Here is a 19814-nt window from a genome sequence, read left to right as displayed (position 1 = left end):
TGATATAAGGTTCCAAACCACTTGAGAAAACTGGGGCAGAATTGGACACACACATTGTTGGTACCCCCCAGTAATGCAAGAAAACCCACAAAGGTCACTGAAATAACTTGAAACTGTGGTTAAGAATTAAGAGAAGGGCACCAACAATTTGGGCCGAGTGTGTAAATGACCTGATCAGGAAAGTTCAGAGAAGGATTTTACCAAATGTAACCGATGGCCTGTCTTGTCTTGGCTTCAGTTGATGCGCAGCAGAATAATCTTCTAGTTGTCTTCCTCGGCTTAACCCCGCTTTGAGTAAGGGTCACTGCCACTGGACATCTGTCCCCAAAAACGCTTCTTGTGATTGGCCATATGGCACAGGGAGATTTTGAAGATTTTGAAAAAGCAGAATGTTTAGATTGAATGAATCTTTCTTTGTTTTTCTATCCTCAAATTCAAATACACCAAGCGACACTGTGTCCATTATAGGGTGATAGTGTTTCATTCTTTAACCACAGACTCCCTATAAATGCCTCTTCCTCACCTTTCAGGTGCCCAACAGTTGTGGTGACACCGTCACAATTTTCCTCATTTAAATTGAGAGAAAATGCTTCAGGGAAGAAACTCCCCCAATGAGTGACACAAACAGAATAATAGATTCAACATTAATGCTCTCATTGTGTATGTGGTTGATGTCCTGTTGATTCTTTCTGTCTCTTATGTAGGGGTCATAGGAGAGATCAGCGCTTAATTCAATATAATTCAGCGCTTCATGTGACGAAGAAAAAAAATAGGACAGGAAATAAATTACGTGATGACACAGAATTGGTGGCTTGTTTCTGACATTCATCTAATGACTTTTCTTTTCTTTCTTTGGTCTAATCTGTTTCCACATGAACCACAGATAAGAGCAGAATTTATCTTCCGCTCCTCCTGCTACATGATATCCCATATGTCTAAATCTGTTCAGGGGTGGGATGCTTGTGCTTGCTCCCAACGGTTGGGTCTCTTTGGTCAGTTAGGCTTTGTACTTTAAGCTGACTATGATGTAAGCCATCAGTTATGAGGATGATTACATTTCAGGTCAAACTTTTGCGTAGACAGTGCTTCTTTTAATGAACTTTCTTTGGCCATTTAAGGAAAAAGAAAGGATAAAAGACTATTGCGCTGTCAGTACACTGAAGCAGGATTTAACACAGCGGACATGTGGGTGATCAGTGGTGACACGGAATGCAGAGGTCCCTTGAAAAAAAATAAAGCACAGAACACGAATGATCCGTGCATCTCTGGGAGGAGTATTTCACTTTTAAGTTGTTAAATATAGAAAAAAAATTAGTTCCGTAGTGACTTTAGAGAGTTTAAAAATATGACCCCGAAGAGATTCCACGAAAGATGCTCTGCTCTTTTCCGATTTCCATTTGTATCCAAAGTAATATGTCAAACACAAAAATTCAAAATATGCAGATAAGAAAAAAAAGATCATTATGATAAAAATAAAATGTAAACCAATGTTTAAAACATATAATGAAGCATTAAATATTGAACTGTTGTTGAATTACAAATCTGCTTACGTGTTTACACATCAGCGTGTCTCAGTGACTGTCCTGCAGCACCCTGGCACACTGACTGTGTCTGTGAGCAAAGCCTTTGCAATCATCTGGAAGAGGATTTACCTGTCGGCATGACGACAGGTTTGTCATTAGAAAACAACACATCAAAGGAAAATGTCCATCCCACCGCCATCTGTTGGCTTCCCTTTTTATTTTTCTGCAGCCAGCCAGCTCTTTAAGCCGTTCGGGGCCGTATGTCAGGGGAATGCGCTCTGTGTGTGTGTGAACGTGTGAACGTGTATTTTACCTCTGGACAGAATGCACGTACACACACACTTCTACCAACACCACCAGCACTAAAACACAAACAGTTGGAAAAGAGCTTCCAGTCTTTCACTTTACGTTTTCTTCAATTAGTACCATCAAACCCGATAATCATCATCGCGTGTCCACGCCTGAGTATTTATCATTTAATTGGTGTTTTATTTTTGATTGTTGCAAAACTCTTTCTAAATATCCTGATAGTTCTCACAATGTTGAAGACAAAGAAAAAATCAGAATGTCTCCGAAGCCTGATTAACTCTAGAGGTGTCTTACAAACAAACAAACAAACAAATGCAAATGAGCATACTCATTTTTGTTGGCAGAGGTATAAACAGACCAATAGAGGATTACACTATCACTACTCACGTAAGAGCACGCGTGCAACACCCCTACACACACTTCACACACACTACACACACACTACACACACAATCTTAAGAGTCTGGTAGCAGCAGACGGTCGATGTGTCACTGGGGGACGCGTCCAGACCGCAGGAGCAGCCTTTACATTTGTTCTCACAGTTTTTGATGATGACGCAGAAGCTCATCTGCTCTTTTTTTGCCCGTGAGGCTTCCCTCAGTTTGACCTGCAGGATTAAGAGGATGAAAATGTGATTTCTGTCAATAACGTGTGCTAATCCGGACCATTGATTTAAACGGGCAGAGGGATGTGAGGGATACACAGTTTGTTCAAGTTTGAAATCGAGCTGCGCAAAACATACTTCATCGGAGAGGATGCGCGTAGGTGAGTGCCGTCATCCACGTTTGTTCTGTGTCTGAAGGATGGTGGGAGAGAGGCGAGAGTTTGTCATCTTTCCTAATCTTTTAGATGATCTGATATGTCATTTTTTGGTCAGATTATTTTGTGTTATTAAACAGAGTTTAGGACATTGCTCGCAATAGGCTCAAATTAATGATAATCCTTTACTCCTCACAGCAAGACTGCATAGAGTGGCTTTTATCAGTTTCCTGGAGAAATTCAAAGTAAAGGAAAAGTACCTGTTTTAAACATTTTGATTTGTTCAAATCATTCTGGTGTAATTATCACTGACAGCTCCCCTTTGATATGCATCGGCTCTCAGTGGAACTTTTTGTTTTTTCAAGAGAGTAGTAATAATAATAGTAATAATAATAATCCACATGTTTCAAAATGAGGGAATCTGTTTCCTCTCTTGGATCGCCAGCTTGTCGCGGCTCAACGCCTGGACAGGAGGATTTGAGCTGATTCTTCCTTTCCTCCTCCACAAACACAGAAAACGTGGAGGAGATTCAGGATGAATTCTTCCATGTTTCTAAATTCATCATCGTTTTACTGAAAGTACCTTAAAATTAGCACCACTGCAGAGGCGTTTGAAGTTTTCTCGTGGTTGCTGTCTGGATGCCCAGTTTGAATTTTTCGTTTTACAGAAATGATTTTATAAGGACTTGGACTTTTTTTTATTTACCATGAGCCGTCCTTACGCCGCGTCATAGTAGATGGCAGATTGCCAAACAGCCCATATTATCATCCTCTGAGTTACATTAAGGAGGGATTAGGAGGATGTAAAAATAGGAGGAAGAGTTAAGCAAGCAGATGTTGAACCCAGCATGTCTTTATTCTCCCCTTTTGAAATCCCCACCCCTGTTCGGTTTAAAGCATTCAAGGATTCAGAAGACAACAAGCTGAGACACACAAATCCAACTAAGCTCTCGTTTCCCCTCTCTTTCCTTTATTCCTTGATCGCATGTTTAAATCTGCACTGTGGGCTTCTTCTATACAGTCTGGATATTCCTCCTGTTCATCAGTGAAGGATTTTCTCTGGCACAAAAGACTAAAGGTAACTGCATTTGCTTGACAGAGGGACTACATTAAATCCAGATATTGTGTAGTTTAGTCAGGTTTTTGCACATGAAGATCTAGAGATCCTGCACATGCATTTCCACATGGTATCATTAACAGAGCAATTCTTTTTCATGCATCTCTTGGCTTTTGTGTTCATGCAGATGGAGGCGCAGGAAAAGTCGATAAGCGACCACAGCGTTTTCGTCACTGTGGAAACTGGGTTCGAAACGCAGACGGCGGCAGCTTCAGTTCTCCAAACTACCCACATATGTACCCTCCCAACAAGGAGTGCCTGTATGTCCTGGAAGGTAACCAACACGCACCCCAGGCTGATGGAAGAGAGTCTCGGGTTAAAACGAGCGCCCATATGTGATGATGAAGCAAACAAACACAACCTTTCCTTTCATTGTTCCGGGTCTAACTTCTATGCAGAAATACCGACACACAGAGAAGCCAGTTCAGGATCAAAGACGTTTTAACTTCACTTTTCTTTATCTGGCTACGTCGTATCCCTGAATCACCTCTCGGTGCTCTGCTTCCTTCAGCCTTGCCCCGCCAGAGGATAGAGCTGCAGTTTGATGAGACCTTCTACATCGAGGCCTCGTTTGAGTGTCGTTTCGACTACATTGAGGTGCGGGACGGCCCCTTCAACTTCTCGCCACTCATACATCGTTTCTGTGGTTCGGCCGCTCCTGGCCTCATCCTCTCCAGTGGACGCTTCATGTGGGTCCGCTTCTTCAGTGATGATGAGCTGGAGGGGATTGGCTTCCAGGTCCAGTACAGCTTTACTGCAGGTGATTAAAGCTGGTATAGCATCTTGCTGAATGTTCAATAAGTCAGACACATGTCTGTGTCTGACTATTATCTCTGTCTGTCTGATGATGCCTCTGATCACGTGATATCTCACCGCTGTCTCTGTGATTTTCTCTCAAGACCCGGAGTTTCATCTACATGTGGGAGGACTCTTAAACCCCATCCCAGGTTAGCTAACCTGCTCAAATGTGCATTATATACGTGCACCAACGTGTCTGTCGTGTGTCCGACTTCATACCAATTGAAATAACATTCTAACCTGCCGCAAGTTTTGACGACAGGTGAGCGTAGATGTGTGTACAGGTGAGCATCAGGTTTTATAGTGCGTCAGAGAGCGTTATATGTGTGCAGTCATGAAGTATTGGAAGGTAGATCTCCCATAATACACCACAGATGCCATCGGAGAAAATGTTTACCCGATAACTTTAGTTGTGTATATTAACATTATTTTGTTCTTTTAGTCTTCACTTCTAATCTCGTTTGTCTCCTCTTTTTCTTTTGTCTGTCGCTGTGTATAATCTTTTGTTGCGGTTTGTGGGCCAGATTGTCAGTTTGAGATGACGGGGCCTGATGGTTTAATCCGTTCCAGTCAGTTGGACGAAGATGATACGATGAAGTCGGACCAAGCTGTGGACTGCATCTGGACTATACGAGCTCCATCAAACAACAGAGTATAGCCTTTTAGTGCACAGCAGCAGAATACGTTTAACTTCCACATTAGTGGGAGCTGGACAATCTCTTCCATTTTCTCTCCATCATAATAGTGTTGTTTTCAACTTCCACGACGTAACTTAAAGCATGGAGCGAAGCTAATATGTGGATAATGCAAAAATGATTGTCATGTGGTCAAGCTGGCTCAAAGTGATTTAGGTTTGATCATTTGATGCAGAGATGCATTAGAAAAAGGAAATGCATCCCAAAGAAATTATTTATTCTGCATGAAAGATGAACTAACGGACCTGTTAATCCCTTTTAATTCCAGATTTACCTGCGATTCTTGGAATACCAGATGGAAAACTCAAATGAATGTAAGAAGAACTTTGTAGCGGTTTATGATGGCAGTAATGCCATTGAGGACCTGAAGGTAATGTAATTCATATCTGGAATATGCAGTTTATTACAGTGGACTGTAGAATTAACACCACTTTACTGCACACTCCACTGCATTTTGTTCTCAGGTCTGAATTTCTCTCTCCTTCCACTACAGAGCAGGATTTATTGTTTATTTCCATTTCACACACTCATTTCACAATGAAGCAACACATCCACATCTGTAAGGCGCGTGTGGTTTCTTGCAGGCCAAGTTTTGTAGTACAGTAGCTAATGACCTCATGCTGGACACCGGCGTGGGAGTAATCAGGATGTGGGCTGATGAGACGAGCCGTCTCAGCCGTTTCCGGATGCTGTATACGACTTTTGCAGACCGTGAGTTGTATCTTTCTTTTTTCAAGTAAAGTTACTTAGTAACATATTCAAGTGTAAAAAAGTGTTTTAATCATACATTGCCGATGTGTATGAGGAAATATCACAGGAGTAAACTGGTTTCCCCCCAGACGTGATTTCCCTGAAATATATTCTTTAAAATGTGAGCAGGACTAAATTTTTCATAGAGGAGCCATGGACATCATGCAATCAAAAATGTACATTGCAAAGAGAAAATACTTGGATGATAAAAATAAACAGATTCGTTTCCCGTGTGTTGACAATCCTGCTTTCTGTTCCAGCTCCCTGTACAGCAACAGCATTCTTCTGCCACACCAACATGTGCATCAACACTTCGTTGGTGTGTAATGGAGTACAAAACTGTGTCTTTCCCTGGGATGAAAGCAACTGCAAAGGTAATTCAGGTGTGCAAAATCATTGTGTCGTTATATATTTTAAAACTTCTTTAAGTCTGTGCTGTATTACGATGATCAGTGTCATGTAATACAGCATTTCTAGTTATTTATGAAAGGAACAGGTACCAGGTATCACACAGGTACCAATATTTATAATGGTATTGTACTTTAGCCATAAAAATCGCATCTTTAATGACTTTCTGGCGAAAAGCTCTTCAAAGTTTTGGGCTGTTTATTGGCACCGTAGTTGATCTGATTTCCTGATAAACATGTCTTTGCTTTCCTTTCTGTTCCTAGATGTTGGTCTGTTTTCTCTCTCATTGCTGTTTTCTTCATGTCCGTCACTCAGAGACAAAGACCCCAAGTGTTTTTCACCAGATCACAAAAACTCAGGGGACAGTTATCTGTGTGTCTACGGGTGTTGTGCTGCTGCTCCTCATCTTCTCCGTCCTAGTACAAGTCAAACAGCCACGAAAGAAGGTAATTAATGCGAATTAGAATTCAATTATCCAGTATCATGCTCCATAATAAGGGTGTAGAAATAGCAAAGTGATACAGTGTGTCCATTTATAATTTGAAGGTGCTGGTACGTAAAAATAACCTCTTCCATCGAGGCGACCTCCAGGAGGTGTTTGACCCTCCACACTACGAACTCTTTACACTCAGAGACAAGGTTAGTTTGATTGCTTCGACAGGTGATTGGCTTCACATAGTGATCTTTAAAAATGACGAATGTCGCAACCTGATCCTCCAGGAGGCGTGTGGGGACCTCGGGGATTTGTCAGAGGAACTCCAGTCCCTGCAAGCACTCAGAAGGTCATCGTCGGGCTCACGTTGCATTCATGAACATCACTGTGGCTCCCAGGCATCTGTTAACTCCGTCAAAGCCTGTCCAGGTGCGCACGGCGCAGGCAGGGGATCCATGGAGCTTCCTCCTTTCAGAGGGGAACTCCAGAGCAACGTACCTCCTGTAGGCGACTTCAACAGCAGTCTGCGGAAGAAGAGCTGGCCCAGTGTGAAATCAGGCCAAATGCCAGGGCATCAAGGAATGGGGCATAGATCACTGGGGCGGCAGGATAGAGTGATGGAAGAGGATGAAGAGGAGGAGGAAGACAGAAGGTATAATGTCCATGCACGCAGAGCAGGAGGTCGAAGAGGGAACTTTGAAATGGCCCAGCAAAGATCCTCGTCCTTGGACTTCTGAAATGAAAAGTTACACAGGAAATACTGCAGCAGTAACTTTTGAATGTGTGTCAGAAGACCGAGTGGATGTGTTTGAGTTGCTTTTGTTATAATATATTATAAAGTGATCAATAACGTCCTTTTTAAGTCACTTCCTTCTCAGTGAGGGTCTGTTGGTGAGGGGTGATCCAGGACCCCCCCAGAACCATCCAATTTACGTCTGTTGTGAATGTGAAGATAGATATTATCTGTATTCTGAATATCTTTTACTGGATGCAGGAAGACTTTTATTGAAATATGTTTTCCATTTGTGCTACATTACAAAATAATATTTTAAGAGGTAGCTTTACATTTTAAGCATGATAAATGCATGTCTTTGACATGGGCGGAGTTTGACATTTTCTTTACGTGAGTTGCTTTTATTTACTTTTTGGAAAGGAGTCAATCATGTCCTTCAACTTTAACCGATGGACGTAGAACAGGGAGTATAACTTCTTTGCGTCTGCTAAACTGGCTTTGCTGACAGAAAACAGGTTTGACTGTGAGGGGCTTTACGGCTACAGTGGAAAATCTACAGAAAACAAAAAAAGTTACATAAAAGAGTCAGGTGATTTGTTGTGTACCGGTAAGTAGAAATGTGTTTGTCTGCAGTCTGTCAAATGTTAACAGAAATTCCATTCAGAGAGAGACACTCATGCTTTAAATTTATTGGTCTGAGTGTGATCGAGCCTCTTCTGAAAACAAGTGGTTTAACAGGGACAAAACACTTTAAGGAACATAACTGTAAATGTGCAGGCTTTCATCTGTTTTCCCAGAAAATTGTTACAAATTCACCTTGAAATAAAAGAAAGTTAGTTGTTCATCATATCCCAGTATACAGAACAAAGTGAAGAGGAAACACAAAAAATAAATGAAAGCGTATTCAGGACACAATACAACAATGTTGCAGACAAATTATAACATGGAATACAATGGCATCAACACATTGCATGAAAAACAAATAAATATACAATCATATCATTAATAATGTTAATAGACAACACTGTGCTACATTGTTAACTGAGTCAAAACATGCAAAGATAAGATGGTACCTAATTAAAAAAACAATCAGTGTAAGACAAAAACCAGCCTACAAGCAGGAACATGAAGCAGACTGACAATAGCTGCAAGAGAGGTTAGTGTTTATAGAGCAACGTGTGTGTGTGTGTGTGTGTGAGAGAGAACAATAATATAGCAGCTATGCCTCGAGTGTGACCTTAGTTTTATAGTCACTCATTACTTTTAATGACATGCTGTGGTTGCACACAGGAGTGACGAAGCAAACCGTCTCTTATGTCACCACCGTCACGTTTCATTACACAGAACATCCACCTGAGACTGAAGACATTTTTCGTCCTATAAGTCACACGTGCTTCTGAAAAAGACGAGCTGAAACCGTGATCACCAAGATCACTGCAGAGTCAGGGGGTTGTTGCTACAGCAAATACACGTTTCTCAAAGTCTAGAGCCAGCAATCAAGGCGTGCTCCTTAGAGACTCATCAAAGAAGGCCAGGTGGCCATATGCCACGAGGGGGGTACTCTCCCCAAAAATGACCTCCGTGAAGTTCGGTCGTCTCCAGGCGTAAACCATACTGTTCAGGAAGCCTTGCAGGGACACGCTGGCTACCTGATGAAAACAAAAACATTACCTCAGATACAGGAGGAGATTTTAATTTAATTTTGGTTTTGTTCTTGAAACATACCTGTATGGCATAAAGGCCAAACAGGGTGTGTTGCTTAATGTTTGTCCAGAACATCAGGTTCGACAGCAAAAGCACTACACAAGGAAAAAACACAGGACATCAAACTGTCACGGATTTAGCACTAATGGCATCCATTGCATTCGCCTTAAAAGTGTGTGTCTGTGTGTGTCTGTGTGTGTGTGTGTACCTGGTGTCCAGCAGAATAAAATGACCATGATCATATTTCTTGCTGTGGAAAACACCCTTTTGATTCTTCTTCTTGAACGTCCATCTCCCTCCACGGGAAAAAGCCCCTCCTGCTCATGTCTTTTATGCCATTTACCGACCTTATAGTAAATAATCTGAAGCCAGAAATTAAGATTGACGTCAGTTTAGCTATATGTTAATATACAACGCCATTTCCAAAAGGTTTTTGGGAAACTATGTTCATTGTAATTTTGTTAAAAGAAGACATGCAACACAGTGGTAAACATGACACTCTCCTAATATTTGTTTAAATGCCTTGAAATGTTGTTTTCCAATTACATATGAGGGGTTAATTATCCTATCTGTTTTGGAAATGGAGTTTGTACTATTTATAGTTTTAGAAAAGCATAACTTCTTTACATCCATACTTTAATCAAATTAACAATACATTTTATTTATTTATTATTATACGTACAAAGCAGGACACCATGAGTGGTATGACAACAATCAAAAGAAAAACTCTTGTTAAAGTGTCGTGGATTATCTCCTGGAAAAACAAAACAAAATCCTCTTAGCACAAACACACTTTACAGTCACATCTAAAATGCTTCCAAAATAAACGTCACAATGCTCACTGCACACAGTAAAATTAAACTGTAAAAAAAAAAAAACTTTGTGAAGTTAACAGGTTTATATTATGGTATATAATAAACCTATCAGAAGCATTTGTACAATAGTTTGAAACAGTTTGAAACTCACAGCATCAGAGCAGGAATCACTCCAGATATGCAAGAACAAGATGCAGCTGAAACAAAAGAAATATTCTGAAGTTCAAAACCACAGGGGAACAGACCTGCTGCATGTTTACATCTTTTTCCATCACATTGGCATTGAGGGAATGAATCACGGAGGTCGTGTGCTCGCCTGGTGCAGTATTTGCTTTCGTTATGGATGCGTTCTCTCAGAGTTGTGTCAGCGTTTGGAATCAGCACAGTAGTTGTTATAAATGGGGTGAGGACGTATGCTAGGTACATTGTGATGGGGATCGACCTGTAATGTTTGAAAAACAGATTAGGATTGAATAACTAAGCATCTAGTATGAAATCATTAAGTATACAGTATTTAGAAATGTGGTCTAGTACAACCAACTCACCACACCATGGCACATACAGGTGTAGTGACTGTTGTGTTTCTACAAGGATTCTGTAAACCAGGCAGATATGGTGAAGAAATTGATGCACTAACTCTGATTATTTCTGATATACGAGTGCAGCTGACACCTCACCTGTATACCCTCATCTTCTGTATGCCTTGTTCTCCAACCTTGGACTACTCTCTTTGACCTCCATGCATAAACCACAACCAGCAGAAAGGAAATTAAATAGAAAGTCTGGAAGAGAACAGAACACACACAGATGTGTATGCATACATTAAATACCGTGTGGCTGATTTCAATGTCATTCAATATCTGTTACTTGCATTTTGCAGCAAAACAATTTAAGAAAATATATAGGATCATTGCGTCATGATCAGAAGAATGAAAAATAAGAATGGCGAAACCTGAAAACATGTTTTTTCACGTTGCCCGCATTATAATACATAATATTGCCAGTTTTGTTGCGGGACTAAATTAAACACAGAAATGCCCAAATATTAAAAGCAGAGGCTGTTGCTCATATTAGCATTGCGGTTGCGATTAATTTCATTTCCATCAATTCAACAATGTAAAGTGATGTGATTTTCTTTTTGCTCAGACTAAATATGAACTCTTAAAGGGTTAAATATTTTCCATATCTATATTTAAATGTCATGTAATCCACATTCTCGACTGAATGAAAAAGCAAAAGCTGATTTTGTTCCTACATTACATTCTTTTCTGTATTTGTTAAAAGGAAAGGCAGTATCTGCTGTGTCCTGAACATTATAAAATATTGTGTAAATCCTAGCGAAACTCTAGATTTCACTTGATGTACTTCAGAGTAGAGTTACGAAAACGTATTAATGCCTAAACTTAATCAATTATAAGAACCTGAAACATCATCTTGTTATGATGAAACAATGTTGGGACCATTCTATATGTTACAGTAATAACCTGTTTACCTCTTTGCTCTCTAATTACAATGTAAAATCCTGGATTTTGACTGTTTATGCTGCAAGAATGACATAACATCTCACAGTTTCAGTCTCAAGTGACTCAGGTAAAATCCTGCATTGATATCATAAAACAATATAATGCCAGTCTGATTGTAAACTTTGAAACCTACAGATGCTTCCCCTGAAAAGCAGCAAAGCAGTAAAGTGGATGTCTTCATTTCACTTACATAAGAGTCACTTCCTCTCTTTTGTAGTTCTGTCCAGATTAAGATTTAAATTCTCTCTGACCCATTTCCACACCAGAAAACAATCTTCAATTGCATTTGTGTGACTTGAGGTTCTTGCGACAGTAACTGTTGCTCACCAGAGACAATGGCAGACTGTATTGACAGATGGTTACACTGTTGTCAGTGTTGACTTTGTTGATAGCGCTGGTGTACATCAGGATCAGAGCAGCCAGGAGGTCTGCCAGTGCAAGCTGCACCAGGAGGTGCACCTGTGAACAATTACAAATCTTATAAAGATTTACTTGCTGCACTTTAAGACTGTGATATCCACAAGAAAACTAAAATGTAGACTGTAGTGATGTTGACCGGGTTTACAATGAATTGAGAAGCATTGTAAAACCCATGCCGGCTGATGTTAGGTCACAAGCATGACACTCATCTAGACACTCATCTAGAATTCAACAACCATTGGGAATGTGTTGGAGTATGAGGGGGAACCCATGCAAACATAGGCAGAAACAGCAAACTCTACAAAGAAGAGGTGTGAACATCATGCTGTGGGTCAACAGTATTATCACTATGTAGTTATGCATATTCATAAAGTCATGCTTGATGTTTTTACAATTGATAAACACAACTTATTTTCTGAGATATGCTGAAAATATATATCTCCCTGCATGGAATATATATTTTATATCTTTCCACATAAGGTAAATGAAACATCTTGTACACGGAGAGACAGATAAACACGGGGTGTACTGCACCTTTACCCATCTCTGCTGGCAGAGTTAATCACACAGTCGATTACAATACTTCCACTTAGAATGCCTTTAATAATAAGCATGACCTCAAAGTTTTAAGAAAAATGTATATTATGAATTAAGAGTGATCATTCATAATGTTCAAATGTGTTGCAGACAAGGCTGTGCTGAATTGCTTCAGACTGTACTGTGAATATGGCCTGGGATAATACATGAAACAATCACAACATACAGTACAGGAACAAAATACATGACGACCAAAAGCAGGCACAAAAATACTTCATATCAAACAACTAACCTCTTTGTTTAAATGCCTCCATCTCACCATGGAAACCACCAGGACAGAAAAACTTCCGATCACACTGTAGTTAATCAGAAATAGGCATTAAATAACATTAAATGCTGCTACAAAATGGTGCCAGCATTAAACTTGTGAATAATGCATTAAAAAAATGACTGAGGAACATGAATTAGAAAACTAAAGGTAATGTGGCACCTCTTGAGCACCAAACCTGAGCCAATTACCTGGGTTACTGGGTTACCTGGTTAATTACCTGCATCATCACATGTGATATGTGTATAAAAAGCTCTAAAATGACACACACGTTAATTTATAACTCCTCACTCCATAAAAAATGAGGGTGGACAGTGATAATATTATAATTGCGTTAGGGTTTGTCCACTCTTTCATTGTTTTGCTTTTCTGCCACAAATGAATGAAAAAAAAAATGCCTGAGCAAAGCCATGATGACTGAGCCCACTCCGTGAAATTGCTCTCAATTAGAAATAGAACAATTACAACATTTTAAATAAGAAAATTGTTATTCTGCTGATACTCTAGAACAGACTCACAGTATGACTCAAATTAAAACACTCCACAATATATTTTCTGCTCCCAATGTGGAAAAAACATGACTTAAAAGCAGGCTTTCTAATAAATATATTACCTGGGTGTGAGTAACACTAAGTACTCAGTAGTGAGAACATCAATCTGAAAGAAAAATTCAAACAAAATGTAACATATTCCTATATTATATACATATTCCTTCCTAAAGTAACTACATATTTGCAATGCTTCACAATGCTTTTATTGGACATGTATCTGTTATTGTCTCCTATACATTTTCATAAAATGAAAGTCTTAATTTTCAATTAAATTATTCGTACAAGAAAAAGTATTGTGTACTGCCTACCTGCTCTCCACCCAATATACCATCGGGATTCATGGTAAAAATCTAATGAGCAGTCTCTTCTAAAACGTAGACACTTTGGAACTGGCTAAAAACCCTTCCTCCATGACAGGCCTTTGAGAAAATATGTTCTCTTATCAATGCACACCTATATAAAAGTCTGCACCTTATCACATGCTACTGTTTTGACTCCACCTGCTGAGAGTTTGTGCCAGACTGGTTCGTGAATAATAAGAAATGTGAATCATCACCTCAACTAATATGACCAAGTCGTCATTTTACTGTTCGGATTTTTTTTCTCCCATAGAGCATTTATTCCAAAATAAGAAATATAGGCCTACTATTTTTATTTGCATTGCTGCTGCAACGTGCTTACTGCTGACATAGATAAGTCTCTCTAATACCTCTATAATAAATAATTTTGCTTTGAAAACAAACGGTAATAGGCACACACTAAGTCTTCGTGTCCACTTGTCAAATAGTAGAAATCGTTTTGCAGCAAAATCAGCATACGCGTTTCTTCTAAATCTTACATAGACGTCTAGCGGCATGAATGGGGCGTCCCTTTTATAATCCGCCAAGTGGGTCGTTTATTTTACTATTTATTATGTTTATTTATTTATTTAAGTAAAAATACAGGATAATTGCGTTACTTAAGTTAAACATTAAATAACTGCGTAGAAAAAAACAAGAATTGTATTAAAAACGTCACGATGAAGAGAACACGTGTGTTGTTGATAAAGTTGATTCAAATTGGTGACGTCATTGCTTCCACGTTGGCCCGGACGTGGCACTCGTTGCCGGACTCGTGTCAAAATTAGAATAGCTATATCAAAAGGTGTCGCTTGCCCGTCCTGCAGCTTCAAACATCCTCGGCTCGACATGGGGCTGACCATCTCGGGGCTATTAGGCCGTTTGTTTGGCGCTAAACGAATGAGGATTTTGATGGGTGAGTGAAAGTTTCGGCTAACCTCAGCGTTGGTTAGCTGCAGCTAACATTGCTAAAGTTATTCGTTACCTAGCCAGCCTAGTTCTTGAGCATTTAATGCCCGTGTGTTTCTCAAATATTTTAAGTTCTGCCCCAGAAGGTGGACAAAAGTACCATGCTATTCGTTGTTGTTGGAAAACTACGTAAAAAATAGCCTTCTGGCTTGAAGTTGGCTCAAATAATTCGTTTTTCTTAAGTTAAGTTGGACACTGAAATATGCTGTCGTCGTTCTGCTTTGGAAAATAGCTTAAATTGATGTTTATTGACTTCCATTATTGTAACTTTATTTTGTTACCATTAACAATCGTTTCTGTAGAAATTATTTGTATTTCTGACAGCAATTGAGAAGAAAATACGCTTTTATTGCCATTCTGTCTTTGCCCTAAACGCTGTCTTTCATCATGTATCCTAGCTCTTTAGATCTGTATCCTAGCTCTTTAGATCGGTATCCTAGCTCTCTAGATCTGTATCCTAGCTCTTTAGATCTGTATCCTAGCTCTTTAGATCTGTATCCTAGCTCTTTAGATCGGTATCCTAGCTCTCTAGATCTGTATCCTAGCTCTTTAGATCTGTATCCTAGCTCTTTAGTCTGTATCCTAGCTCTTTAGACCTGTATCCTAGCTCTTTAGACCTGTATCCTAGCTCTTTAGATCTGTATCCTAGCTCTTTAGTCTGTATCCTAGCTCTTTAGATCTGTATCCTAGCTCTTTAGATCTGTATCCTAGCTCTTTAGTCTGTATCCTAGCTCTTTAGTCTGTATCCTAGCTCTTTAGTCTGTATCCTAGCTCTTTAGTCTGTATCCTAGCTCTTTAGTCTGTATCCTAGCTCTTTAGTCTGTATCCTAGCTCTTTAGTCTGTATCCTAGCTCTTTAGTCTGTATCCTAGCTCTTTAGTCTGTATCCTAGCTCTTTAAATCTGTATCCTAGCTCTTTAGATCTGTATCCTAGCTCTTTAGTCTGTATCCGAGCTCTTTAGACCTGTCTGGGTGCTTGCTGTTATTTAATCAGCATAAAGGGTGATGGACTCGTGTTGTTACTTTACATTATTAATTCCATCTTGGAATAGCGATGTGGTTTCCATTAAGTTAATTTGATTATTAAATGTTAGAGTTTTTACAGAGAAAATAGCATTGCATGAAGGATTCACATTTGGTCAATCACTTTTTCCACACAGGGCCGTGTAGGTTTGGACCCCCCCCCCCCCCCCCCCTCACTTAATGATAAAAACCTTCATTTAAAAACTGCATTTTGTGTTTATGTTGCCATCTCAAAATGAAAACAGGGTTCAGTCACTTTCAAAAGTTTATTCCTCATCGGCCAAAGATCCCAGGTAAAAATACATAAAAATAGAAGATAGGTCTGGATTAGAATTTGTCTTTGACCAGTATTTAAATTTGATTGCTGCGTGTGACAAACATGCAAAAACAGAATGAATCGGGGAGGGGGGGTGGGGACACTATTTCACACCACTGTATCTAAAGGAAAATGTAAGTTGCTACAGTAATTTACTTTTTATAATTTTCTACACAGTAGCTTTGTTTTCTTCCCTCTACTTATATATATATATATATATATGCTGATTTTAAAATATCCTTTTCCTTGCAGTTGGGCTGGATGCTGCTGGAAAAACAACAATCTTGTACAAATTGAAGCTTGGTGAAATTGTAACCACCATCCCAACCATTGGTAAGCGACAGACGGATACTCTAAAGTATATTACGATTCTTGATTGTTTTCTCAACAGTCATTGAACTTTCTGTACAACATTGCTAAAGATGTATCTTCTCTCTTTCCCCTTTAAAGGTTTTAATGTGGAGACCGTAGAATATAAAAATATCAATTTCACCGTGTGGGATGTGGGTGGCCAGGACAAGATCAGGCCCCTCTGGAGGCATTACTTCCAGAACACACAGGTATGAGTAACATTTCTTCAGTGCCATGGGACAGCTTTGTGTTTTATACAGCAAAGCTAACTCTGTGGTTAACAGAAGAGCGACATCAGCATTCCAACGAAGCACAAAAGCTCTGCTGAGAGCAACATGTCGACTCATTTAATCAAGACGCATGTTGAATATGATGAAGCAACTTCCTAAAGTAACTACGCATTTTGTTCATGGTTTCTTTTGCTCTTGCATTGCAACACACGTCATTTAACAGAGGCTGTCTTTGAAAATATGTTCCCAATTCTTCTGCTGTTAAAAGTATGAATGATGAATGTAATCGTCACCTTTTTAATGGACGCTTCATTAAACCATGAATGAAATTGGTTCACTCACCTAAGGGTGACCCGCACCAGCCAAACTATATACTGATTTTATTTATTAACAATTTAAAGACTGCATTTTAAGGCTTTAAAATTTTAGATATAGTTTTCAAACTGCCTCAAGTGTGTCTGTCAGTAAAGTGTAAAAAAGGTCAAAGGTGACATATTTAAATATAAAAACCAGAGGTTTTCAGTTTATAAGCAGGAGGCAGAAATGCAGGACAATGTTTTTTCATTGAAATGATCCAAAATAGTTCTAAAACAAATTGACTATCTTTTGTTTCTGTCTACTGTTGTTATTAATTAGCCAAATAAATTGCTAATTGGTGTAGCTCTAACAACAGGGTATTTCTAGCCGCTCAAATGTTTGTTTGTTGTTTGCTGTCAACAAGGGTCTCATCTATGTAGTGGACAGCAATGACAGAGAGCGAGTGGAAGAGTCTAAAGACGAGCTCACAAAGATGGTATGTATTTACTACGTTTTTTCAATTTCATATTATTGTCATGCACCTTAACTTTGTCTAATGTTTTGTCAGGACGAATCCTGTTATTGAATTTGACTCCTAACTGGACATGTGAAAACTCTCCTTACAATGTGCGAATGTAGCTCTGGCTAAGGTTTATATACTACAGCTAATGGTGTAATCTTTCTTCTTCCTTTTAGTTAAATGAGGAAGAGTTAAAAGATGCGGTTTTGCTGGTGTTTGCCAACAAACAGGACCTTCCTAATGCCCTCCCAGTCGCTGAACTTACAGAAAGACTGGGCCTGAAGGACAACCGCAGATGTGTGAGTAATCTGAGCAGAAACATGCTGTGCTACACCTGCAATAAGAATGAGAATGCTAAGACGCATGCCTAAGTCTTGACATCTAATCTCTGGCTCCACACAGTGGTACATCCAGTCAGCCTGTGCCACCCAGGGCGTGGGGCTGTATGAAGGACTTGACTGGCTAAGCAACGAGTTGTCAAAAGGTGGATCGAAGAAAGAGGCATACTGAACAGCTCGAGGCCGGAGAGAAGGCAAATTCAATCCATCGACTTCTGGTCTTCCGGCACGAATGTTCACTAAAGGACACAGCTGGTGGACTATAAAATCAATTTTGGGGAATTTTAATGTGATATTTTCTTCTTCTGTTTTCATTACTGTTATCGTAGTGTCTCTCGACCTCATCGTTATTCTTGCCAGTTGCTTTCCCCCAAAACCCTTACACAGCAGAAGGTTGTATCTACACATTGAGATGTATGATGACCAAATGGCCTTTTGAGGAAATGTAATGTAACCATTTATTCCAGTAATGTTCAAGGTGTCGTTTTTTTAACCCACTTTAATGCCATGGCTCCTGTCCAGGCAGGTTTTTTTTTTTACCCCCCCCCCTCTGGCATAACCACTTCTGTAATTGTCTGATTTAGTTAAAGCCAATTGGGCAATGTAACCATAGAGCTTTGGGGGGGAGAACAACTTTGTTGTTCATTGATGTTTGCTTGACTTTTTGCTCTTTGCTGCTATTCCTTGTATTTCAAGCAAAGCCGTTACTCCAGCCAGGATGAGATGGATGATGGATGATACAGATGTTGTGTTTATTAGGAAACGTGGCTCCAAAAAGGAACTTGTCTTCTGGTTCTTTGATGCACAACATCTCAGTAATCATTTATTTGTCTCATTCTCGGGCCACACCCACTCTTATGTGCCACTGTTCAAGTTGTGGTGCAGGAGAATTAAATGTTTGTTTTTCTGCTTTAATCTCAGTTCACAAATATTTTAGCTTTGTTATACATTAGAGAAATAGTTGCTCTTTTTTCCCCTTTCGAAAGGCCAAAATAAAAATTGATTTGATTTAAACATTTAAGGTATTCAATGAGCATTTAGTCCTTAAAACCAGAAGACTGAAGGATAAATAGTATCGGTATTGATTCAGGACCAGTCTTGGCAGACACAGTTCGGTGGCATGTTTTTGCTGTTTTGTCTTTTGGCAGTGGGTTCATGCTGAACGTCGTCTACTGCCTGAAAGAAAATAGCTTATTATATTCTTTGAATTTACCCCTCTAAGCTAAAATATATACATACTGGTCCTTTCACTTGAGTAAGCATTCCAAACTATGATTGCAAGTGTTCGAGCTGCCACTCTTACATTTCATTTTTTGTGCTTAAAATATTTTAGAAAAAAGCTCTGAATAAAGCCAAAGTAAAAAGAAAGACTTGTTTTTGAGTCTTTGATTATATGCACGAGCTAAGCGCTGTCAACAACCAGTGGAAATGCCACAGTATTGAACAAAAGAGATGACAACAGCGATGCATAATCATTGTCCAATTGATACATTTTACTGCCAGGTAATTAATTATAGGTGAAGGAATAAGCATTCTATAATTGGCTTGCTATAATGTCTTTATGTTTGTTCTATTGTCTTTATGACGGCTAATCAGGCTTAGTGAAGCTGGGTCAGCACAGTTTGTGTGTATCTGTAAGCAGCAGGGTGGGTCAGAGTAGAGGAGAGGAACCACTTGCATTCACATTCTCACTCTGAAAATGCTTTGAATGGGATCCTCCAACATAATCAACAAGGTAAATTTTGCTTTCCGTTGATTACATTGCATTGTACTGCTACACTGAGTATTAGTTTCCACTGTAGTCTAGATACTTAGCTATTGTTCATGTCCTTTTTGGATATAGTTTATTTTTATTTTTGCTTTTTTTTCTGCATTAAGAATAATAGAATTGCAGCAGCTGCTAAGTCAGCATTAGTGAATGTCATGCACGGTATGCATGTATCTTCACATTCACTGGCATGAGGCTGACTCGGGGTTACCAGTCGGGACACAACCCTTCACATTTGAAGTGTGATATCGCAGGCTGACTG

General features: G+C 39.4%; 3 protein-coding genes across 3 annotated transcripts; 2 read left to right on the top strand and 1 right to left on the bottom strand.

Annotated features, from left to right (window-relative positions):
• Positions 1 to 1660: 1660 nt before the first annotated feature.
• neto2b (neuropilin (NRP) and tolloid (TLL)-like 2b) lies at positions 1661 to 7529 on the top strand. Its single transcript, XM_068739890.1, has 12 exons — positions 1661 to 1670; positions 3613 to 3669; positions 3836 to 3982; positions 4220 to 4468; positions 4608 to 4655; positions 5031 to 5158; positions 5470 to 5571; positions 5786 to 5912; positions 6212 to 6325; positions 6675 to 6805; positions 6906 to 6998; positions 7080 to 7529. Exons 1-12 carry the CDS (start codon positions 1661 to 1663, stop codon positions 7527 to 7529), a joined length of 1656 nt encoding a protein of 551 aa, XP_068595991.1.
• Positions 7530 to 9021: 1492 nt separating this feature from the next.
• si:dkey-30c15.2 (uncharacterized protein LOC558938 homolog) lies at positions 9022 to 12846 on the bottom strand. The gene is made up of 10 exons (XM_068739908.1): positions 12817 to 12846; positions 11895 to 12026; positions 10722 to 10826; positions 10590 to 10639; positions 10361 to 10486; positions 10196 to 10241; positions 9912 to 9983; positions 9438 to 9591; positions 9251 to 9324; positions 9022 to 9174 (listed from the first exon to the last, which is right to left on the bottom strand). The coding sequence occupies exons 1-10, from the start codon at positions 12844 to 12846 to the stop codon at positions 9022 to 9024; spliced, it is 942 nt and encodes a 313-aa protein (XP_068596009.1).
• Positions 12847 to 14535: 1689 nt separating this feature from the next.
• Positions 14536 to 19136, top strand: LOC137893934 (ADP-ribosylation factor 5-like). Its single transcript, XM_068739387.1, has 6 exons — positions 14536 to 14657; positions 16301 to 16381; positions 16499 to 16608; positions 17351 to 17422; positions 17623 to 17745; positions 17849 to 19136. The coding sequence occupies exons 1-6, from the start codon at positions 14591 to 14593 to the stop codon at positions 17954 to 17956; spliced, it is 561 nt and encodes a 186-aa protein (XP_068595488.1). The 5' UTR covers positions 14536 to 14590; the 3' UTR covers positions 17957 to 19136.
• Positions 19137 to 19814: the final 678 nt, after the last annotated feature.

The sequence above is a fragment of the Brachionichthys hirsutus genome, chromosome 5 (assembly GCF_040956055.1).
Source record: "Brachionichthys hirsutus isolate HB-005 chromosome 5, CSIRO-AGI_Bhir_v1, whole genome shotgun sequence".
NCBI lineage: Eukaryota > Metazoa > Chordata > Actinopteri > Lophiiformes > Brachionichthyidae > Brachionichthys > Brachionichthys hirsutus.
This window is presented reverse-complemented; position numbering and strand designations above follow the sequence as displayed.

Coding starts and splice junctions, on each gene's coding strand:
- LOC137893934 (XM_068739387.1), top strand. CDS start 14,591: ATGGGGCTGACCATCTCGGGGCTATTAGGCCGTTTGTTTGGCGCTAAA. Junction 16,382..16,498: donor AACCACCATCCCAACCATTG/GTAAGCGACAGA, acceptor TCCCCTTTAAAG/GTTTTAATGTGGAGACCGTA. Junction 17,746..17,848: donor TGAAGGACAACCGCAGATGT/GTGAGTAATCTG, acceptor GGCTCCACACAG/TGGTACATCCAGTCAGCCTG.
- neto2b (XM_068739890.1), top strand. Junction 3,983..4,219: donor GTGCCTGTATGTCCTGGAAG/GTAACCAACACG, acceptor TGCTTCCTTCAG/CCTTGCCCCGCCAGAGGATA. Junction 4,656..5,030: donor ACTCTTAAACCCCATCCCAG/GTTAGCTAACCT, acceptor TTTGTGGGCCAG/ATTGTCAGTTTGAGATGACG.
- si:dkey-30c15.2 (XM_068739908.1), bottom strand. CDS start 12,846: ATGGTGAGATGGAGGCATTTAAACAAAGAG. Junction 10,242..10,360: donor GAAAGCAAATACTGCACCAG/GCGAGCACACGA, acceptor CTTTTGTTTCAG/CTGCATCTTGTTCTTGCATA. Junction 9,175..9,250: donor TTGGCCTTTATGCCATACAG/GTATGTTTCAAG, acceptor TGTTTTCATCAG/GTAGCCAGCGTGTCCCTGCA.